Source organism: Hippocampus bargibanti, linkage group LG20 (genome assembly GCF_051943395.1).
Source record: "Hippocampus bargibanti isolate YZ-2025 linkage group LG20, ASM5194339v1, whole genome shotgun sequence".
Classification (NCBI taxonomy): domain Eukaryota; kingdom Metazoa; phylum Chordata; class Actinopteri; order Syngnathiformes; family Syngnathidae; genus Hippocampus; species Hippocampus bargibanti.
The window spans coordinates 1,497,515-1,517,875 of NC_142753.1; the positions used below are offsets into that span (position 1 = coordinate 1,497,515).

Consider the following 20,361-nt stretch of genomic DNA (forward strand, 5'->3'; position numbering starts at 1 on the left):
GTGATGCGCTTTCACTTGGGAAAGTTACCAGGCCCCTACCCCGAGTCGAGGAAAGGCGGCAACTCTCGCCCCCCTCCGGAAACTTTGGGCTCCGTCGTCGAGCGAACGAGAGACCGGCCGAACCAAACCGAACCGAATCGCCCAAGTGTCCGTCTTGTTTCTTACCTGGCGGTGTGGCGTCCGCCTGCCGTCTAGGAGTCTCGCGTGTCGCTGCAAACATCCAATTGGCTCGAAACTCAGGGAGGGGAGTGGCTACTCGCACAGGAAGTGGTCCAAATAAATGTTTTATTGTGTTGACAAAGTCGACAGGAAGTGGTTCAAATAAATGTTTTATTGTGTTGACAAAGTAGACAGGAAGTGGTCCAAATAAATTACTTTTGCTCAATCAAAGGGCCCATGATAACCTGTAACATGTTACCATATCCACTGTAGTAGCCCAAAGTGTTAATTTTTTTAAAGCTAGCTAGGTAGATAGGTATCTAGCTAGCTAGTTGGATAGCTAACTATTAGCTATATAGCTAGCTAACGATATATTAGCTAGCTAGCTGTTTATCTGAGTTCCTTCTGGGTTGAGTGATGGCCTCGCTAGCTATCTGCCAGCTATGTATCAGCTTTATATCGATTAGCGTTACTTCCGGGTTGAGTGAAGGCCTAGCTTGCTATCTGTTAGCTATCTATTAGCTAGCTAGATAGCTTTCTATTTGAGTTACTTCCGGGTTGAGTGAAGGCCTAGCTAGCTATCTGTTAGCTATCTATTAGCTAGCTAGCTTTCCATCTATTTGAGTTACTTCTGGGTTGAGTGAAGGCCTAGCTTGCTATCTGTTAGCTATCTATTAGCTAGCTAGATAGCTTTCTATTTGAGTTACTTCCGGGTTGAGTGAAGGCCTAGCTAGCTATCTGTTAGCTAGCTTTCCATCTATTTGAGTTACTTCTGGGTTGAGTGAAGGCCTAGCTTGCTATCTGTTAGCTATCTATTAGCTCGCTATCTATTAGCTAGCTAGCTTTCTATCTATTTGAGTTACTTCCAGGAGTGAGTTAAGGCCTAGCTAGCTATCTGTTAGCTATGTATTAGCTAGCTAGCTATCTATTTGAGTTACCTCCGGGTTGAGTGAAGGCCTAGCGAGCTATCTATTCTCATCCTGGTGGCTCAGCTCCAGTCCCGGGCCGTCCGGATCGAGGTCCCCATCCTGGACGGGCCGCGGCGGCGGGTAGTCGGGCTGGTAGTAGCGGTACGGGTCTTCCTCCTCCGCCTCGCCATAGTTGGGGAAGATGTTGGACGGCAGTTGGACTGCAAGAACAGCAACGCCAAAACTCAACTCGGCCCGTCAGTCGATGGAGCGGCGCGACCCGGACCCGACATCACTTGAACCAGGTCTCAATCGGGTTAAGCGCCTAAAACTACGCCCGGCGGGCGCCCTTTACGCCGTACCTCCGACGTTGTATCCCACGCAGGAGTTCTGGTCACAGTAGCCGGGAGGCCCGGCGGAGCCCACTGGGCCGGGAACCCCCGGACGTCCCGGGGCCCCTGGGTTCCCGGGTCTCCCGGTCGGACCCTGGCCGCCCTGTCTGCCTTGGCCCGGAGGACCTGCCGTGAGACGGCACCACGTGAGCACGCGAGGACGACGACGACGGCGAGGGGCTTACCGGGAGGTCCCGGCGGTCCTCTGGGGCCTTGAACGCCCACGCCGGCGGACCCCTTTTCTCCTCTCTCGCCCGCCGGACCTGCGCGCCGTAGACGCGTTAGTAGGCAAGCTTCCAGTTGGGGTTTGCCGGTCCGTCCGCACCTTGATCTCCAGGTTGGCCATTCAGGCCGTTTTGTCCAGGGAAACCGGGCCTTCCGGAGGGGCCCTGCTCCCCTTGCGGCCCCGGGGATCCATTTCGACCGGGCTCTCCGGGAGGTCCCGGGACGGCACGGATGGTCACGGACGAGCTGGGCGCCTGGTTCAGGATGGCGTTGAACTGGGCCATGTGACCTGCAGGCAGTACGGGAGAAGCGGGCATCGGCAGGCGTCCGCGGGCCCTTTTCTCACGCCGCCGAACTCACTCTGGATGAGCTGCTCGCACACCTGCCTCGCGATGGTCTGGACTGTGGCGGCGGACTGCAGGTCGCCCTGAAAATGCCAAAGCGCAAAGTCACTTGAGCGGCCCAAAATGGCGGTGGTTGGGAAAAAAAGATGCCATACCCGTTCACCTCTGTCGCCCTTGGATCCCGCTGGACCCTGCAACCGAAAAGAAGGGAAACAATGAGAGCGGGGAAGCCCCGCCCCCATCTGCAGGGCTTGCTGATAATAATAATCCATTTCATTTATAAGCACTTTTCAAAACTCTCAAGGTCACTTTACAGGATAAGCTTTTCTGTGGGTGAGCATCGGTAGCTACACGCACCAGCGTTCACTCAACCCGGAAGTAACTCAAATAGATAGAAAGCCAGCCAGCTAGCGATTAGATAGCCAGCTAACCAGCGAGCTAGCTAATAGATAACTAGCTAGTTGGATAGATAGCTAACAGATAGCCAGCCGGCTTGCTAGATAGCTAATAATAATAATCCACTTCATTTCTCAGCGCCTCTCAAAACTCTCAAGGACACTTTACAGTCAGAGGAGGAGTTTTTCTGTGGGTGAGCAGCGGCAGCCACACGCGCCAGCGTTCACTCAACCTGGAAGTAACGCAAATAGATAGAAAGCTAGCTAGATAATAGATAGCTAACAGATAGCTAGCTAGGCCTTCAATAACCACGAAGTAACTCAAATGGATAGAAAGCTAGCTAGCTAATGATCAGCTGTCACTAATTTGCTTTTCATATTAATATTGCTATCATACCAACTAGTAAAAAATAATAATTGAATAATAATAACAGCGTAATTTGTCCACCTGTCTACACCCCCTTCTCCTCACTCCTACTTGTGTCTGTAATTCTCCTCTTCCGCCTCTACCACGGATCTTGACCAATCACGTGCGGCGTTAACCGAAGACTGGGGGCGGGGAATATAGGACAAAAAAAGTCGGCTCCCATTTCCAGCTCCTTGTTCGGAGCCTGCTCTCTTCGTTCACTTCGGAGAATTTCTTGCGGTCGGACTCACCGGCGGGCCGGGGTCGCCCTGTTTTCCTGAGGGTCCCGTGTTACCAGGGGCTCCCGGGGCTCCCGGACCCCCCTGCAGATGAGAAAAAAAAAAATGGTAAAAAGGTTCAACGTTGGTGCCTTCGCAGTACAATTTAGCGTGAACCCAAACAGCTTACGATGCTTCCGGAGGGGCCCGCTTGGCCGGGGGGGCCGTCTTTGCCCGATAGCCCCTGTGGACGACAACGACAACAATGGCGCTGAGTCGCCACCATGCGCTCACGAGAGAGAATGCGAGGGGACTCACTCTGGGCCCGGCGAGGCCTTCTCTGCCGGGAGCGCCCGCTCGGCCAGCCACGCCCTGTAAAACAGGTCACACCCTCTCCTCTTGTCACTCAAATCACAAGCACGCATTAAGACAGATGGCTCTTGAGCCGCAGATGGCTCTCGAGCCGCGGATGGCTCTCGAGCCGCGGATGGCTCTCGAGCCGCGGATGGCTCCTGAGCCGCGGATGGCTCCTGAGCCGCGGATGGCTCCTGAGCCGCGGATGGCTCCTGAGCCGCGGATGGCTCCTGAGCCGCGGATGGCTCCTGAGCCGCGGATGGCTCCTGAGCCGCGGATGGCTCTTGAGCCGCGGATGGCTCTTGAGCCGCGGATGGCTCTTGAACCGTAGATGGCTCTTGAGCCAGAACAGGTTTGCTTGTATGGCTCTCTTGGTCAAAAAGGTTCCCGACCCCTGTGTTAAGATGTGCTTTGTTGCTAACGTTGTTAGCAGTTACCTGCAGACCTTGTTGACCCGATTCTCCTTTCTGTCCTCGCTCGCCCGGAGCACCCTGCACATAAACACATGCGTAAGCTACACACAAACACAAATACACACGAGGGAATTTTTCCTGAGCCGGAGGTCTTACCGGGGCACCCCTGATGGAGCGACCACTGGGCCCCAGCGGTCCCGGGGCCCCTTGGGGTCCTGGTACTCCGGGCTCACCGACCGCTCCGGCCGGCCCCTGGGGAAAAGCCGGACATCAGGTGCTGCTGAAAATGGCCACCCGTCTCCATTGGGCTCGGCGCTCACCACCGGACCGGGCGCTCCGCGATCGCCACGGGCTCCTCGGATTCCCGGTCCACCAGGTGGCCCGACTGGCCCCGCGGGGCCTTTGCTGTCCTGGGTGCAGGTGCAGGCCTTGGGCATGGCGGGACACCGGGCCTCGTTGCGCTTTGGCGAAGATAGAGGGGGGCGGGGAGTCATATGGCTTAGCGCGCGGCCCCGGTTGGAAGTGTACAGAGGACTAACCAAAGCGGGAAGTTCGCAGCACAGGTCTCTGGAGGCCCACGAGGTGCTGCATACAATGTCGAACATCTGGAGCTCAAACTGCAACAGGGCGACAGTTAGTGGGCGCCCCAAACCGGAGAAAAAGCCGGCCGCCATGTCGCCTGGCGTCTCACTGGTGCCGAGTTGTCCTTCTTGCCCCTGGAGCGCACCATCCGGCCCAGAACCTCCGTCCCGGTCACGCTGATGTTCCCTGCCGCCTCGATGGCCTTGGTGGACACGGCCTGGCAGTCCACCAGTACGCTGGCGCTGGTCTTGCCGATCACAATGTGGAGCTGCGCAGAGGACGTCTTTCGGTGGACACGTCTTCTCTGCTTCCGCCGCGACGGGATTGCGGCGCGGCCCTAACCTTGTGAAAGCTCCCGTGGAAAAGTTTCTGGACATCCGGACCCTCGAAGGTGACGGTCTGAAAGTGTCCTCTGTAGTCGTTGTTAAAGAACGTCAAGGTCTTTCCTCCATCTGCGCCGCAAATGGACACACACGGGTGAAGGACGGCGAGCTCCGCCGGACATTGTGCAGGACGAGGTTCCAGACTCACTGTCCAAGATGAGGCCCACCAGCGGGTCGCCGTCCCCGTCCAAGATCTCCCAGAGCGCAAAAGGTTCCTGTGGGGTTCCGGGCAGCAGGCGGAACAGCAGCGTGATGGTGTAGTCTGACGGAAGGCCTTCAGGGTGGAGGAACCTGAAGGCGGGAGGAGGCCAAGCGTGCTGAGCTGAGCATGACCTGCGTTTGCCCCGCCCCCCCAATAGATGAAGGACAACCTGGTTGGCTGAGCCAGTAGAGCGTCGGCGTGCAGGCGGAAGCAGGGAAAGGCGTTAAAGGTCCCGGGGACCAGGGAAACGCCGGGCAGGCTGCTGTAGCGTTCGGCTAGCAGCCCGAAAAGCTCCATCATGCGGAAGCCTAAGCGAGCGGCAGGGGCGTGGTCAGCGGCGGTGGCGTGGTCAGCAGCCGCCGGTTAAAAGGCTTACCGGGAGCGGGGCCGCCGGTCATGGCGACTGAAGGACAGGCTGCGGACGGGAGCAAAAGGCGTGTAAGGCAAAAAGTGGGCGGGGCTTTCCCGGACGACCGCCGCCGCCGCTCACTCACTGGCCGTGGCGGCTTCGCACACAAAGGTCACCAGCTTCTCTTCGATCTTCTTGAAGGCGTCCAGGTCGTCCACAAAAAAGACGTGGCGGTCGCTGGGACGACTGGCGATGCTCACCAATTCCCCGTAGTCTGCGTCGGCGAAGCCGATGGCGAATACGATGAAGCCTGCCGGGACGCCGCAGGGTTTAGGTTGCGGTGCAGGCCGACGGGCAGGCGGGCGGGACCTTGCCCGACCTTCCATCCGCATCTCCTCGGAGACGGCGGCCACGTCGTCCTGCGATCGGCCATCGGTGAGGACCACCAGGACCTTGGGCACCCCCCTCCTGACTCCGCCCTCCGCTGTGAAGATGTTGTCCTTGGCGTGGCGGATGGCGAGGCCTAAGGCGACGGAGCGCGTGACTGCGGGCGGCCCGGTCCCGAGACCCGACGGCGGCTTGCCTGTCTTGGTGTTCCCTCCCTTGTAGGAGATCTTCTTGATGGCGTCCAGGAGGTGCTCTTTGTCGGCGTAGGCGTCCAAGGCGAATTCGGTGCGGGCGTCGTCGCTGAACTGAGCAATGGCGACCTGCGGCACACGACACGGGGACTCGCCACCTGGACCCGAGCCACTGGCGTTCCCGGCAAGCCTACCTGAGTGCCGCCGGGTCCGATCCGGTCGAGCGCCCCGGCGGTACTGGACAAGAACCCGATGATCTTCAGGAAGTTGTCGTCGCCGATACTCCAGGAGCCATCCACCAAGAATGCCAGGTCGGCCTTGGCTGCCTTGCAGACTTTGTGTGTGCGCGCCAGAGATGGGCAGCAACATCGCACCGGTCAGTCACCGCATTTTTGTCTTTTTGGGGAGGTTGCTTACCTTCTTTGGCAGGGGGAACCGTGGGCAGCGGGGCGGCGTTCGTCGGCGCGGCGGTCGGCGGGGCGGCGGCGGTCGGCGGGGCGGCGCTCGTCAGTGCCGGGACGGTTCCTGGACAAGGAGTGGCGGTGTTCCGGGTGGAGCCGCCTCACCGCGGGTCAACCAGTACTCACCCGTTTCATGGGTGGCGGACACGGCCGGGCCTTCGGTTCCATCTTGCAGTTGGGCGTAAACGCTGATCGTGTGCGGCGCGCCAGGACTCAAGTTGCCGAAACAGTGGCGGCTGGATCCTGCGCCCAGCTTGGCTTCCTCCACGTGAGCGCCTGCCGACGGGTGGGAGGTGACTCGCCACTGCCATGCCTACACCGCTTCAGCACCGGACGCAAAACGCCCCACCCCGCGACCCGGTGGCCCCCGGGAAATCAAAGGCGTCAGTGACTCACCGCCGGGTGTCTCGATGACGACTCTGTAGGCGCCGGCGTGTCTCTGCGGCCGCCATTGAGCGCACATGGCGTCCGTCCCCCGCGGGCGCGCCGCTAGCTCCGTCACGACCAATGGGACTGCGGAGGTGGCGGCAGGCGTCAATCATCTTGGGGAGCGGAACGTCGACGGCGGAACGGAGACTCACGCGTGCCGGCCCGGCCCGACAGAGGCTCGCCCGATCCGCCGCGGTAAGACGGCAGAACCTTGACGCCGTACTCGGCGCCGCTCGCCAGGCCGACGATCATCATGGTGCTGACGTCCGGGCCCACAAAGGTCTCCAGGGCGGGTCCCGGGCCCGCGGGGCCTGCGGGGGCACCTTACTGAGAGGACCGTCTCACCGGTGCCGGCGTCTGCCGGACCCACTCACCCGAGAGCGGCTGGTACACCACGCGGAAGCCCGTCGCGGGAGAACCCGGAAGGTCCCAGCTGATCCGGAAGCGGTTGTACCATTCCTCGGAAACGCGCAGATTCCTGGCAGGCAGCGGCCGAACTGGGAGACGGGCGCAAAAAGACCATGCGACCGGCAAACAGAGTGAGACCCAGAAAGAAAGACAAAGCCCAAGGGAAAGAGAGAGAGAGAGAGGGGCGGCAGAAAGAAAATGGAGGGAAATGAGAGAGACAGGTCAGAAGGCAACGGGGGGGGGGGGGTGAGGGAAAGGGCGCGGTCTGGATTACAGGCCGCTAAGGACAATCAGCGGCGTCATTCTCCCCCCCAAGTCGTCGGCGTGGCAACCAACATACGCGTGCGTCCAGTGGCCGTGACCGTCGCTCCTTCTCCATCCAGATAGACGGGCGTGACGGCCATTTTGTACTGGGTGTCGGCCAACAGTGGTTGTAAAACCAAACTGCTCTGCGTGGACGGAAGTGTCCTCTGACACGGCAAAACAAACAAGACGTCAGCTCCCGCGCCGGCCCCCCAACCGGTGTCTGAAATAACGTCTGCCCGGATGCCCGGGGCGTGCAACTTTTCCATCAGGCGTACAAAACGTCTCCGCCTGGGTGGCTGACAACTTTTCGGGTTTTTTTGTTTTCAAATCAAACGTTTGAACGAAGATTTCAAAATCGGAATAAATTGTTCCGATTTTGAAATCTTCGTTCATTTTGGAAATTTCGGTTTGTTTGTCAATTTGCATACTCAGCACGACGGCCAATCAGAAGCCTGCTTCCAGACTTTTCCGAGCGTCTCCCATGCCAGCGTGACGTCATTTCTTATGATCACGTGATCGGCCGGCAACTTCCGGTAGGCAGAAAGCAAAGTAAACACAACAGTTGTCAGCGAGTGCCATCATTGTTTTGTAAGCTTACGCCTTTCATTTTGGGTTTTGACGAATGAAAGTCTTCGCCTTTTAGTACGATGGTGATGTCGTGTGTGGTCGTTGGCTGTACGAACCCTTTTGGAAAGGATCCGGTTTAAAATTTCACCGAATACCCATCTCTGAAGGAAGGAAACAAACTGGTTCGTTTGGCAATTTGCATACTCGACACGGCAGCCAATCAGAAGCCTGCATCGTGCTTCCGGACTTTGACTAGCGTTATAAAGGTCGTGCATTTGCATATCATTTTCCAAAGTAGACGCACAGAACCTCAGCCCCAGAAGAAAGAAGCTAACAAACCTTATGACGCTACTAAACGTAAACGTACATTATCCCGTCACTCTGAAGTGACTTTTTTTGAAAAGTGCTCGAAATTAAACGTATTATTATTATTATTAAAAGCATCGTCGTGGAAAGAGGAGTTCACGTGGCTTGTAGCAGACGACGCAACGTAAACATTGAATTGTGCAACATGACCAACAGTGTATGGACAAACGACAACTGGAGGAAAATCATCAGCAAGGGATATTTACCATCAATTAAGCAAGGGAGCATTTGTGGTAGGTACTAGTGATGGGAATTCCAGCTCTTTTCAGCGAGCCGGTTCTTTTGACGCGGCTCACTATTTGCTCCCAAATGGCTCCTCATTTTTTTTTGTTGCTTAAATTAATTAACTACCAAAAATGATGTAAACGTATGTGAAAAACAAACTCCTCATTTAAAAAAAAATACACTAGATCAATTATTTGTATTTACAGGGCTTGATTTATATGTGCACAGAGAGCATCCACTAACTTTCACTTTCCCTATGGTTCCTCTGGTCTGATGATCAGCTGTCACTAATTTGATTTTCATATTAATAATGTTATCATACCAACTAGTAAAAAATATCACAATTGAAGAATAATAATAACAACAGCATAACGTGATGACATTTGTCCCCCTGTCTACCCTCCCCCCTTCTCCTCACTGCTGCGTGTCTGTCATTCTCCCCTCCCTCCTCTACCACAGATATCGACCAATCACGTGCAGCTTTAACCAAAGACTGGGGGTGGGGTATAGAGGACAAAAAAAGTCGGCTCCCATTTACGACTCCTTGTTAGGAGTCGGCTCTCTTCGTTCACTACAGATATACAGCTCTAAGAACCGGCTCGTTCGCAAATGACACATCACTGTCGGTACAGTACATCCTAAAAAAATCCTTCATACTTTGCAACAATGGTTGTTTTTAGTCGTCTTATTGTGTTTTAAGTTGTGAAAAATGGGGCAGGCAGGCAACTTTTCAGAGTTGTCTGCCCTGGTGTACGCTGACTTTTTGTCATGAGTTTCAGACACTGCCCCAACCCTCAAAAGTCCAGCATCTCAATTGTAAATATTTTAACAAAACATTTTTTTTTTGCATTCAAAACCCTTCTTGGAAGTATATACTTCTTTTTTTTAAGCAAATACAAATGAGACATCCCTCAAAGTTATGTGAAAAAAGATGCGCTAACTCTGCTAAAGGGTAGCTAATATCAGAAACTTTAATTTGAAATACATTTTTTTTTAGTTATGATGATTATTTTGCCATCATTTTGTCACCATGATGAATGTAAAGAGCTTTGAAGAGCGCTTGTAAATGAAATTTATTATTATTATTATTATTATTATTACTAGCTAGCTTTCTATCCATCTGAGTTACTTTCGGGTTGTGTGAACGCTGGCGCGTGTGGCTGCCGCTGCTCACCCACAGCGAAAGAAATTTCACAAAAAGAAGTGAAATGTATTATGATTATGATGATGATGATGATTATTATTATTATTATTATTATTATTATTTAATAGCTAGCTAGCTAGCTTTCTATCTATTTCTATCTATCACACGGGGCAGACCGGTGCTCCTTTTTACCACATCTTCTTACCGTCTCCTGGTTGCCGTCCGCGCTGCCGTAGCTCAGGCGGTAATGGCGGACGTTGTGGGCATCGGCGTGTTGCCATGACACCCGCATGCTGAAGGGGGCTTGTTCATCCACGGTCATGCCCGACACGCCGCCGCGGGCTGCTGCATTGACAACACAAACGACAAAAGAGATAGCAAAGAAAGGTGTGTCACATGTCCGAAGGGGAAGGGGGGGGGCAAAGAAAAACAGGACGGTCACCTCAAAACGTCTTAAAAATCTATGAGCTATCTAGCTATTTAGCTAGCTACTGTATCTATTAGCTATATGGCTAGCTATCTATTAGCTATCTATTTGCTAAGTATTAGCAATCTATTCACGATGTATTAGCTATCTATTCGCTAGCTAATAGCTATCTATTCACTAGGTATTAGCTACCTATTCGCTAGGTATTAGCTATCTGTTCGCTAGCTAACAGCGATCTATTCGCTAGCTAATAGCTATCTATTCACTAGGTATTAGCTACCTATTCGCTAGGTATTAGCTATCTGTTCGCTAGCTAACAGCGATCTATTCGCTAGGTAATAGCTATCTATTCGCTAGCTATTAGCTATCTATTCGCTAGCTAGCTTGCTATCTATTTGAGTTACTTCTGAGTTGAGTGAACGCTTGCGCGTGTGGCTGCCGCTGCTCACCCACAGAAGAAAACGTATCTTGTGACTGTAAAGTGACCTTGAGAGTTTTGAAAGGTGCTTATCACTGAAATGTATTATGATTATTATGATTATTATGATTATGATTATTAAAAACAAAAGCAAAAAAGTCAAGGCCCGAATGCGCACGTGGGACTGCGTGCGTGTCGCGGCCACGTGCGTTTGTACCGGTGGATTGCAGCAGCGTGACCGGGTCGCTCTCCACCTCGTTCCCGTAGATGGCGCTCAGGAGGACCCGGTATTCGGTGGAGGGGCGGAGTCCCGTCAGCGCGTAGGTGTTGATGTCCGCGTCCAGTCGCATCTGCCGCCGCACACGCGCAACGTCGAGATTCCAACACTCGCCTTTGACCGCAGCCGCGGACACCAACCTCTCCGCTGTCGCCGTCGTCGGCGCCGTCTACGGGCGTCCACCCGAGGCGGTAGAGCGCCACGTCGTCAGCGGGGCTCCGCCACGACACCCCGAAGCCGCCGGCGGAGGCGTCGCGGCTCCTCACGTCCGCCGGTTCCGGAACGCTCCCTGCGCGCAGAACGCCTGTGAGCGGAGGCCGACTGGGCGCCGTCTTGGTCCTGGCTCACCCGTGGAGAAGCTTTGCGTGGCCGGCCGCGCTCGCCCGAGGTCGTAGGTGGCGACCACGCCCACCGTGTACTCGGTCAGGGGGCTCAGGTTCTTCAGCAAGCGGGAGGTCTCCCGGCCCACCTCCACCTACGCGCAAAGGCCTCCTCCATCAACGGTCGGCTGACGGCAGAACTTTCCACACTGATACCTTGGCTTTATGGACTTAATTGGTTCCCAGACAGAGTGCGTAAGGTGAAAAGTGTGTATCCCAAAAAGTAATTTCCCATAGGAAACCATTAAAATGAGAATAATCCGTTCCCAGGTCCCCATAAAACGTGATTTTTTCTACTAAATAAGCCGTAAAACTACACAAGATAGACCTTATTTTATGTATAATAAATGTGCGATGTTATTGTAATTAAAGCAATACACAGTACTGTATAATAAAGTCGTTTTATTGACCTGTGTGATGGTCATTGATGGCTTGACGGAATGGAGTGGCCATCTTGAGGAATGATTCCTTGTAAGCTTTGGCAGCTTTTTCGTCAGAACGTGCTGCCTCACCATGACGAATGACACTATGAATCCCTGTACGACGCTTAAAGTTCTCAAACCATCCGTGGCTAGCCTTGAAATCATCAATGGATGACAAACTTCCAGGTTGCCTCTTGACGATATCCCAGTGAAGTTGCTGTGCTTTCTCTGCGATCATTTGACCTAGTTCCTCGTCAGTTGCGTTCTGTTTAGCTGGGTTGATAGCTTTTTGCATCAAGTGTACACATCGCTTGTGCGGGTTATTTGTGGAGCCTGATTGATGGGATATTTTAACCTTGCAGCCTACACCCTGCCTTTGAACTATCAATAAAGTGGAAACGAGTCCAAATTTCACTGTTTTCTATCCATTTTCTCACTCTCTCTCTCTCTGTCGTCTGCCTATCATGTTTAATGTGCTGCTCTGTGTCTCCGTAACCCCCCACCCCCCTCACTGCTGCGTTCTTGACCAATCACATGGCTTTAACCGAAGACTGGGGGCGGGGAAGAGAGGACAAAAACAAGTCGGCTGCCATTTTCTTGTTCTGAGAACAGGCTCGTTGGCGAACGACACATCACTCATTGTGGCGCTCCGTGCGTATCCCGAAAAATAGTTTGTACGCCAAAGTTAAATGTTCATAAGTTTAACGTTGGTAAACCGAAAACTTCGTAAGCGTAGGGGCTCTTAAATCGAGGTATCACTGGATTTCTTTTCTTGCTTGGCACCTGGTTACTTTCGACACCGTCGCTGCGGGCGTAGACGACGCTGTAGCCCGTCGCCTTGCTGGAGGCGGAGTCCCAGCTGAGTCGGGCGGAGCTGTGGCCCACGTCCGTCAGTCGCAGATTCGTCGCCGGGAGTAATGCCACTGGCGGGGCCGACGGAGAGCCGGGAAGCCCGACGCGTTGAGACAAAATGGCGGCGAGGCGCGGAGAGCGAGCGGCGCGACCACTCACGCGTGCTGAGCTGGCCGGTGACGGGGTCGCTGGCCTCTTCGCCGTACATGGCGTACACCGTCACCGTGTACTCCGTGGACGGCGTCAGACCCTCGAGCGCCGCCTCCTCCACATCCGCCGCAACCTTCACCTGCGCGTGACATCGGCGTCAATCCCCGGTGACCTCTGGTGACCCCCGGGCCTTATCACCTCCTTCTCGTCATCGGGCTCCCCCTGGCTGAGCGGCGCGTAGAGGATCATGTAGCCCGAGGCGGCGGGGGCGGCCCTCCAGCGGACCCTCATGGTGTCGTGGGTGGGCTGCGACAGGTCCAGGCCCTCCACGGCGGGCAGCGCCACTGCGAGGCGACGGGGCCCGGGTTAGGGTGGGGTTTGCGGGGCGGCGGCGCACGGGCTCACGTACGCGTGCTGGCACTCCCCCTCAGCGCCTCGCTGGCGGCGTGGCGGTAGACGGCGAACACGGCTAGCTGGTAGTCGCTCAGTGAGCTAAGGTGCTCCAGCAGCACGCCGCGCTCCTGTCCTGGAACCACCTGCGAGTACAAGGTGTCACTGGGCCGCCCGGGAAGACGCTGCCCGGCAAGACGTTGCCTGGCAAGGCGCCGCCCAGCAACGCACCGCCGGCAAGACGGTGCCTGGAGAGACGCCGGAGTTACCTTCTCCTCCGGCTTGCCGCCGCTCGCCGGGTAGTAGACCACGCGGTAGCGCTCCACCTCGCCGGCCGGCGGCGTCCAGGTCAGGCGGAAACTGCGAGCCGTGATGTCGGAGATCACCAGGTCGCGTGGGGGCGCCGCGATTTCCGCCGGCGGGTCTGCCCCGCCGCCGACTGCAAAACAAACAAAGCCGTTCAGTCGCGACGGCGACGTGCAACTACGCGCCGAAAGCTCGCACCTGCCAGCTGCTCCACCGTGCGGCAGACGCTCCTGGTGAGAACGTCCACGATGTCGCTCATCACGTCAAAGTCGGCCACGTTGTAGACGTGCGCGTCGGCCGGCGGCGACGCGATGGCCTTCAGCTCGTCCTCGTCTGCGTTCTTCACGCCTGCCCGCCAAGGAAGGAAGGAAGGAAGGACGTCAAGGCCACCTCGCAGGAAAGTGCTGGTCGCCCCCGCCGACTCGTACCGACGGCAAAGACTCGTATCCCGGCATCCCGCAAGGTCTGGGCGGGTGGCACCACGTCATCCTGGGACTTGCCGTCCGTGATCAGGACGGCCACCTTGGGGACGTGAGCCCTGGATCCGGATTCCGCCTTGAAGCTGTTCTCCAGGACAAAGGTCAGTGCCAGACCTGCGCCGGGGACAACTTCCTGTCATCACCGTGACAACGGGCAGACGGGTGACGGGCGACGTTAGCGTACCCGTTAGCGTGTTTCCACCTTTGTAGGGCAGGTTTCTGACAGCCTCCACGACGGCCGCTTTGGTCACGTGACTGCTCAGGTGCCACTCCACCCTGGGCTCGCCGCTGAACTGCACCAATCCTGCGTTGGCGCCAAACGCGCACCGCGTCAAAGGTTCCTTCCTTCCATCCTTGCCTCCCGGCAAACTCACCCACGCGCGTGCCGTCCGCCTCCACGGCAAAGGCCCGCACCAGGTTCTCCAGGAAGCTTCGGACCAGGCGGAAGTTGCTGCGTCCGATGCTCCACGAGCCGTCCACCAGGAGGACCACGTCAGCGGCGGTCGTCGTGGCGCAGGTGAACCTTTCCTCGCCTGAGTGGAAGGAAAAAGCCGCGGCAGGTCAAAGTTCAGCTTCTTGCCATTCCTGCCGCGAGCTGGTCTAAGCGTGCGAGTGATGTGTCGTTCACGAACGAGCCGGTTCTTAGAGATGGATCTCTGAAGTGAACGAAGAGTGCCGGCTCCCAAAAATGAGCCGCAAATGGGAGCCGACTTTTTTCCCCTCTATTCCCTGCCCCCAGTCTTTGGTTAAAGCCGCACGTCATTGGTCAAGATCCGTGGTAGAGGAGGGAGGGGACAATCACAGACACAACCAGCAGTGAGGAGAAGGGGGAGGGGTTAGAAAAACAGTACAATGAAAGACATACCGAGGCCAACCGAGCTTGTAACAAGCCTGACGCTAACAATGCTAGCTAATTTGATCTATTTGAGTTATTCCCGGTTGAACGGGGTCACCGTTATCTAACTACCTAGCTAGCTAGCTATCTATTAGTCATCTATTAGCTAGCCAGCTAATTTGATCTATTTGAGTTATTCCCGGTTGAACGGGGTCACCGTTATCTAACTACCTAGCTAGCTAGCTATCTATTAGTCATCTATTAGCTAGCCAGCTAACGTGATCTATTTGAGTTATTCCCGGTTGAACGGGGTCACAGTTGCTGGCTACCTAGCTAGCTATCTATTTGCTATCTATTCACTATCTACTAGCTGTCTAACTAGCTAGTTCACTAGTTATCTATTAGTCATCTATTAGCTAGCTAGCTAACTTGAACTATTTGAGTTATTCCCGGTTGAGTGAACGATAGTGTGTGTGGCTGCCACTGCTTGAGCAGGTCACTGGAGATCAGTGTAGACAGGTACAGTGGACAAATGTTAGCACATTATGCTATTATTATTATTGTTCAATTATCATAACTTTTTACTAGTTTGTATGATATCATTATTAATATGAAAAGCAAATTAGTGACAGCCACAGAGAGAGTGAAGGTTAGTGAATGCTCTCTGTGCACATATATATAAAGCCATACAAAAAAAAAGATTTGATATGGTGTATTTTTTACATGAGTAATATGATTATCACATAATTTACATGATTTTTGGTAATTAATTAATTTAAGCAACAACAACAAAAGAGGAGCCATTTGGGAGCCGAAAGAGCCGGATCTTTTTAGTGAGCCGAGCCAAAAGAGTCGGATCTTTTTAGTGAGCCGAGCCAAAAGAGCCGGATATTTTTAGTGAGCCAAGCCAAAAGCGCCACATCTTTTTAGTGAGCCTGGCCAAAAGAGCCGGATATTTTTAGTGAGCCGAGCCAAAAGAGCCGGGTATTTTTAGTGAGCCGAGCCAAAAGCGCCAGATCTTTTTAGTGAGCCAAGCCAAAAGAGCGGCTCTCTGAAAAGAGCCGGAATTCCCATCACGACAGCACACGTCCGGCGTGACGCGACACGTTGCGGATCTTGCGGAAAACTGCGGAATGTTCTCGCCTTTCCCCCGTCGCCTTTGTCATGACAACCGGGGCCGAGCTGCAAGTCAGGACAAGTCGGCGGGAGAAGGCATTTGAGGGGTGGGGGGCGGCAACGCCTAGCGGCCGGGCTAGCACCAACAAGGAGTCAAGGCGGACCCGTTGCCGTTTGGACGCTCACTCGCCGGGGCCTCGCTTACCTTCGGCGATGGCGTTCACGTGCGTGGCGGCACCATCTTCCGGGCTTTGGGACTGAAGCCTTTCTTGTCCCGAGCGCTCAGCTAAAAAACATCAATGGCGTTAGCGTCCGTCCGGCGAGCCGGCTTGGCCGTTTGGCGCCTCACCTTGGTGGGCGGCCAGCAGCGGTTTGCTCCTCAGCGCCCCCCGCAGGGCAAACACTTTGAAGGCGTAGTCTCTGCCGGCGTCGTAGGTGTCGATCAGAAGCTGGCCGTCCTCTTTGGCCACGTTCACCTCCGTCTCCTCGCCGCCTGTTTGCACCAACGCCGCCTTTAGATTCACGTGGACGCTGCCTTGTGCGGGCGAGTAACAGGCGTCTTTTACCGGGCAGCGCGCTGTAGGCCAGCACGTATCCGTCAAGCGGACCTTTGGGCTCCTTCCAGGACACCAAAAGCTGGGTGGGACTCAGAACTTTGCTCCGGAACCTTCTCGGAGAAGACACTGACGTGAAAAGCACGGGATGACAAACACCCACAGGGTCATGAACAAATGAGGGTGACCCCCCTCCCCAATTAAAGCAGGGGGGGCCAGAAGAGGGCGACCAAGCTCCATGGAAGGAATTTATCAGCCTGTGGAAACGGGCTGATTAATTCCTCACAGGAGCTTGGACACCATTTTCTGCCTCTTTTTGGGTGATCCATTTCCCCAATGTTGCGTCAAAATGGCACAGAATAAATTCTTTAATCGATTGCAAACATGTATGCTTTCCTCTTCAGAACTATATGAATCATATTCATAACTGGATGTGTAACAAGAAAGCATATTCTCCGAATCTGAAGCCATTGGTTTGATTCGCAGCTCAATTTTGATGCCCAATTCGCAGCTCAATTTTTTGCAGATTTTGGACACTAAGTTATTTTTATTGGTGTTTTGCATTTGACTAAAAATATCGTACTGCGTGTTTTGGGTATTTTAGATGCTATAAAATGTTTTTCTGATGTCAGTCAGGAAACGAAAAACTGATGTCGGTTGTCCTTTAACTTTCACACTATAAAAATAAACTATTTCTGACAGTCTCGCTAGCTAGCAAGCTAACTACTTCCCTATCTATTAGCTATCTATTAGATTACCTCTATTGCTAGCTATCTATTGGATATCTGACTGGCTAGCTATCTAGCTGGCTATATCTAGCTAGCTACAGTGAGACCTCAGCTTACGAACACCTTATCTTACAAACTTTTCGTCTTACGAACATTTATGAAAAACGCACTATTTTCATGATACACGCCCACCACGGCTGGTGGAGTAATCTTCGGCGGAAGAAGACCAAAGCACACGACCTTCGGATCTGGCGGAGTGATCTTTGGCGGAAGCACACGAGCGAACAGCGCTCCAGCCGGAGCTACTTTCCTCACCCCCTCTCATTGAATGCACACGTCGATCGCCGCTTTGGAGCTTTTGGCTGATAATTTTACTATGATGGGACCGAAAAAAAAAACCCACCACAGGCTCGTGTTCAGCCCAAGAAGACACAAAATAAAATCACCGTCGCTGAGAAGAAGGAAATAATTGAAAAACACGAACGAGGTGTGCGTTTGTGTGATTTAGTGGCCGAGCACGGCTATGCTAAGTCAACCGTTGCTACCATTCTCCGGAACAGAGAAGCCATCAAAGGCGTGTCTGTTTCAAAAGGTGTTTCCGTGCTCTCAAAGCGACGGTCTCGGGCAATCGAAGAAGTTGAACAACTTCTGTTAATTTGGATTCACGAAAAGCAGCTATCCGGCGACAGCGTGAGTAAAGCTATTTTATGCGAGAAAGCACGGCTAATTCACGCCGATATCGCCATGCGCCAACCTGGAAGTTCGGCGCTTATTGAGGATTTTAAAGCCAGCAACGGATGGTTGGAGAACATCTGAGGGCGAGGAGGAGGAGATGGCTGCAGCATCAAGTGAGCTCATCAAGGCAATGTTGGCAAAGTGGAATGATGTGCAGGCTTTTATTGAAGAGTTCCCTCCAGAAAAGACTGTGGCGAAGACAATCATCAACATGATGAACGATAATGCGATGTCTCAGCTTCGTAAGACCTTACAAGTCAGAAAGCAACAGGTGTCAATTAAGGTTTTTAATCAGCAAAAATGATGAGGAGTCTCCAAAGAAGCAAAGAAGAGAAGCCACATCAGAGGTTAAGTTACCAACAGTCCTTATGGAATACGTCTGTCCGAAACCTTCACTTTTGTACAGATGACGGCTGAAGAAACCTTCTCATCGAAAGTCCTTATGGAAGGTGACTCTCCTTCCATAAGCCATCAACGACCATCAAAAAGGTAAATAAAACTTTATTTTACAGCACAGTTTATTTCTTTAATTACAGTCCTCATGTAATGTGCCTCTCTTTCCAAACAGAAATTCCCTCTGACCTTCGACCTCCAACACCATTCTATCAAGCCATCAATGACCATCATAAAGGTAAATAAAACAACTTCATTTTATAGCACAGTTTATTTCTTTAATTACAGTCCTTATGGAATGTGCCTCTCTTTCCAAACAGCAATTCCCTATGACCTTCGACCTCCAACGCCATTCCATCAAGCCATCAATGACCATCACAAATGTAAATAAAGTGACTTTATTATATAGTACAGTGTATTTCTTTCATTACAATACAATAGCACATTTATTATACATAAAATATGGTATATTTTGTGTAGTTTTACGGCTTACTTAGTTGAAAAGTATATTTTATGGAAACCCGGGAACGGATTATTCCCATTTTAATGGTTTCCTATGGGAATTTTTTTGGGGTGAAACACACTTTTTGGCTTACACACTCTGTCTGGGAACCCATTAAGTTCGTAAGCTCACTGTATTTGAGTTATTCCGGGTTGAGTGAACGCTGGCGCGTGTGGCTGCCGCTGCTCACCCACAGAAGAAAAACTTATCCTGTGAGTGGAAAGTGACCATGAGGGTTTTGAATGGTGCTTAGAAATGAAATGTATTATTATTATTATTATCTGTCTAGCGGGCTCGCTAGCTATCGTTTAGCTATCGAGCTGGCTAGGTAGATATCTATTAGTGACTGTATCCTGTGACTATAAAGTGACCTTGAGAGTTTTGAAAGGTGCTTATAAATTAAATGTATTATTATTACTGTATCTATTAGCTAGCTACCTAACCATCGATTTGCTATCTATTAGCTATCTAGGTAGCTATCTATTAGGGACGGTGTCCTGTGACTATAAAGTGACCCTGAAAGTTTTGAATGATGCTTACAAATGAAATGTATTATTATTACTGCATCCAATAGCTAGCTAGCTTTCTATCTATTTGACCTACTTCCGGGTTGAGTGAACGCTAGCATGTGTGGCTGCCGCTACTCACCCACAGAAAAGCTTATCCTGTGACTGTAACGTGACCCTGGCAGTTTTGAAAGGCGCTTATAGATGAAATGGATTATTATTATTATTATAAACTTGCTTTATCCCATACATATTTTCGGCAGTGAAAATGATGAAGCAAAACGGGTTGCCACCGACACGCCCCACCCCACCACGCAATGACACTAACCTTGTCTTTGTGCGCGCGCCGCGTGTACGCGGATCAAGAGCAGGAAGCCCAAAGTGACCATCCAGGGGCGTGACGTCATGGCGGAGCGACACTTGACTTCGGGTAGAAAAGGAGCCAAAAAGCAAGTCGGCGTCAAACTAGTCGTCGGTCGACGCGGGCGCGCGACGATAGCGCTTCTCGGACAGAGACGCGCGTGCACAGGCGTGCGTTAAAACTTCCGCTCCGCAGAACCCCCGAAAGACGCCCGAGCCGCTACGCGCGTGGCGCTCCTCTGAACTTGTCGTCATGTGTCGTTCGCGAACGAGCAGGTTCTTAGAGCCGGATCTCTGCAGTGAACAAAGAGGAAAAAGAGCCGGAAAAATGAGCCGGAAATGGGAGCCGACATTTTTTTTCCCGCCCCCGGTCTTCGGTAAAAGCCGCACGTGATTGGTCGATATCCGTTGTAGAGGAGGGAGGGGAGAATTAGACACACGTGGCAGTGAGAAGGCGGGCAAATGTTATCACATTATGAGGTTATTATTCAATGATGATATTTTTTACTAGTTGGTATGATAGTATTATTAATATGAAAAGCTAATTAGTGACAGCTGATCATCAGGCCGAGTAACCACAGGGAAAGTGAAAGTTTGTGGATGCTCTCTGTGCACATAAAAAACAAGCATTTGGGAGCCGTAAGAGCCGGACATTTTTAGTGAGCTGAGCCAAAAGAACCAGTTCTCTGAAAGGGGCCGGAATTTCCATCACTATTT

General features: G+C 52.9%; 1 protein-coding gene across 1 annotated transcript; it reads right to left on the reverse strand.

Moving 5' to 3' along the window:
• Positions 1-311: 311 nt before the first annotated feature.
• On the reverse strand, positions 312-19,890 carry LOC148882610 (collagen alpha-1(XIV) chain-like). Its single transcript, XM_089022997.1, has 45 exons — positions 19,613-19,890; positions 16,433-16,549; positions 16,216-16,359; positions 16,072-16,152; positions 14,290-14,448; positions 14,100-14,219; positions 13,865-14,029; positions 13,635-13,784; positions 13,400-13,569; positions 13,150-13,276; positions 12,939-13,084; positions 12,750-12,879; positions 12,522-12,661; positions 11,285-11,411; positions 11,077-11,225; positions 10,877-11,009; positions 10,020-10,159; positions 7,547-7,676; positions 7,173-7,295; positions 6,951-7,109; positions 6,766-6,882; positions 6,496-6,645; positions 6,326-6,433; positions 6,103-6,242; positions 5,914-6,037; positions 5,710-5,853; positions 5,476-5,640; positions 5,358-5,396; positions 5,151-5,289; positions 4,928-5,070; positions 4,739-4,848; positions 4,506-4,664; positions 4,354-4,431; positions 4,135-4,275; positions 3,971-4,066; positions 3,839-3,892; positions 3,366-3,419; positions 3,238-3,291; positions 3,081-3,152; positions 2,184-2,219; positions 2,045-2,111; positions 1,785-1,973; positions 1,645-1,722; positions 1,430-1,585; positions 312-1,288 (listed from the first exon to the last, which is right to left on the reverse strand). The coding sequence occupies exons 1-45, from the start codon at positions 19,689-19,691 to the stop codon at positions 1,125-1,127; spliced, it is 5,466 nt and encodes a 1,821-aa protein (XP_088879123.1). The 5' UTR covers positions 19,692-19,890; the 3' UTR covers positions 312-1,124.
• Between the last annotated feature and the right edge of the window lie 471 nt (positions 19,891-20,361).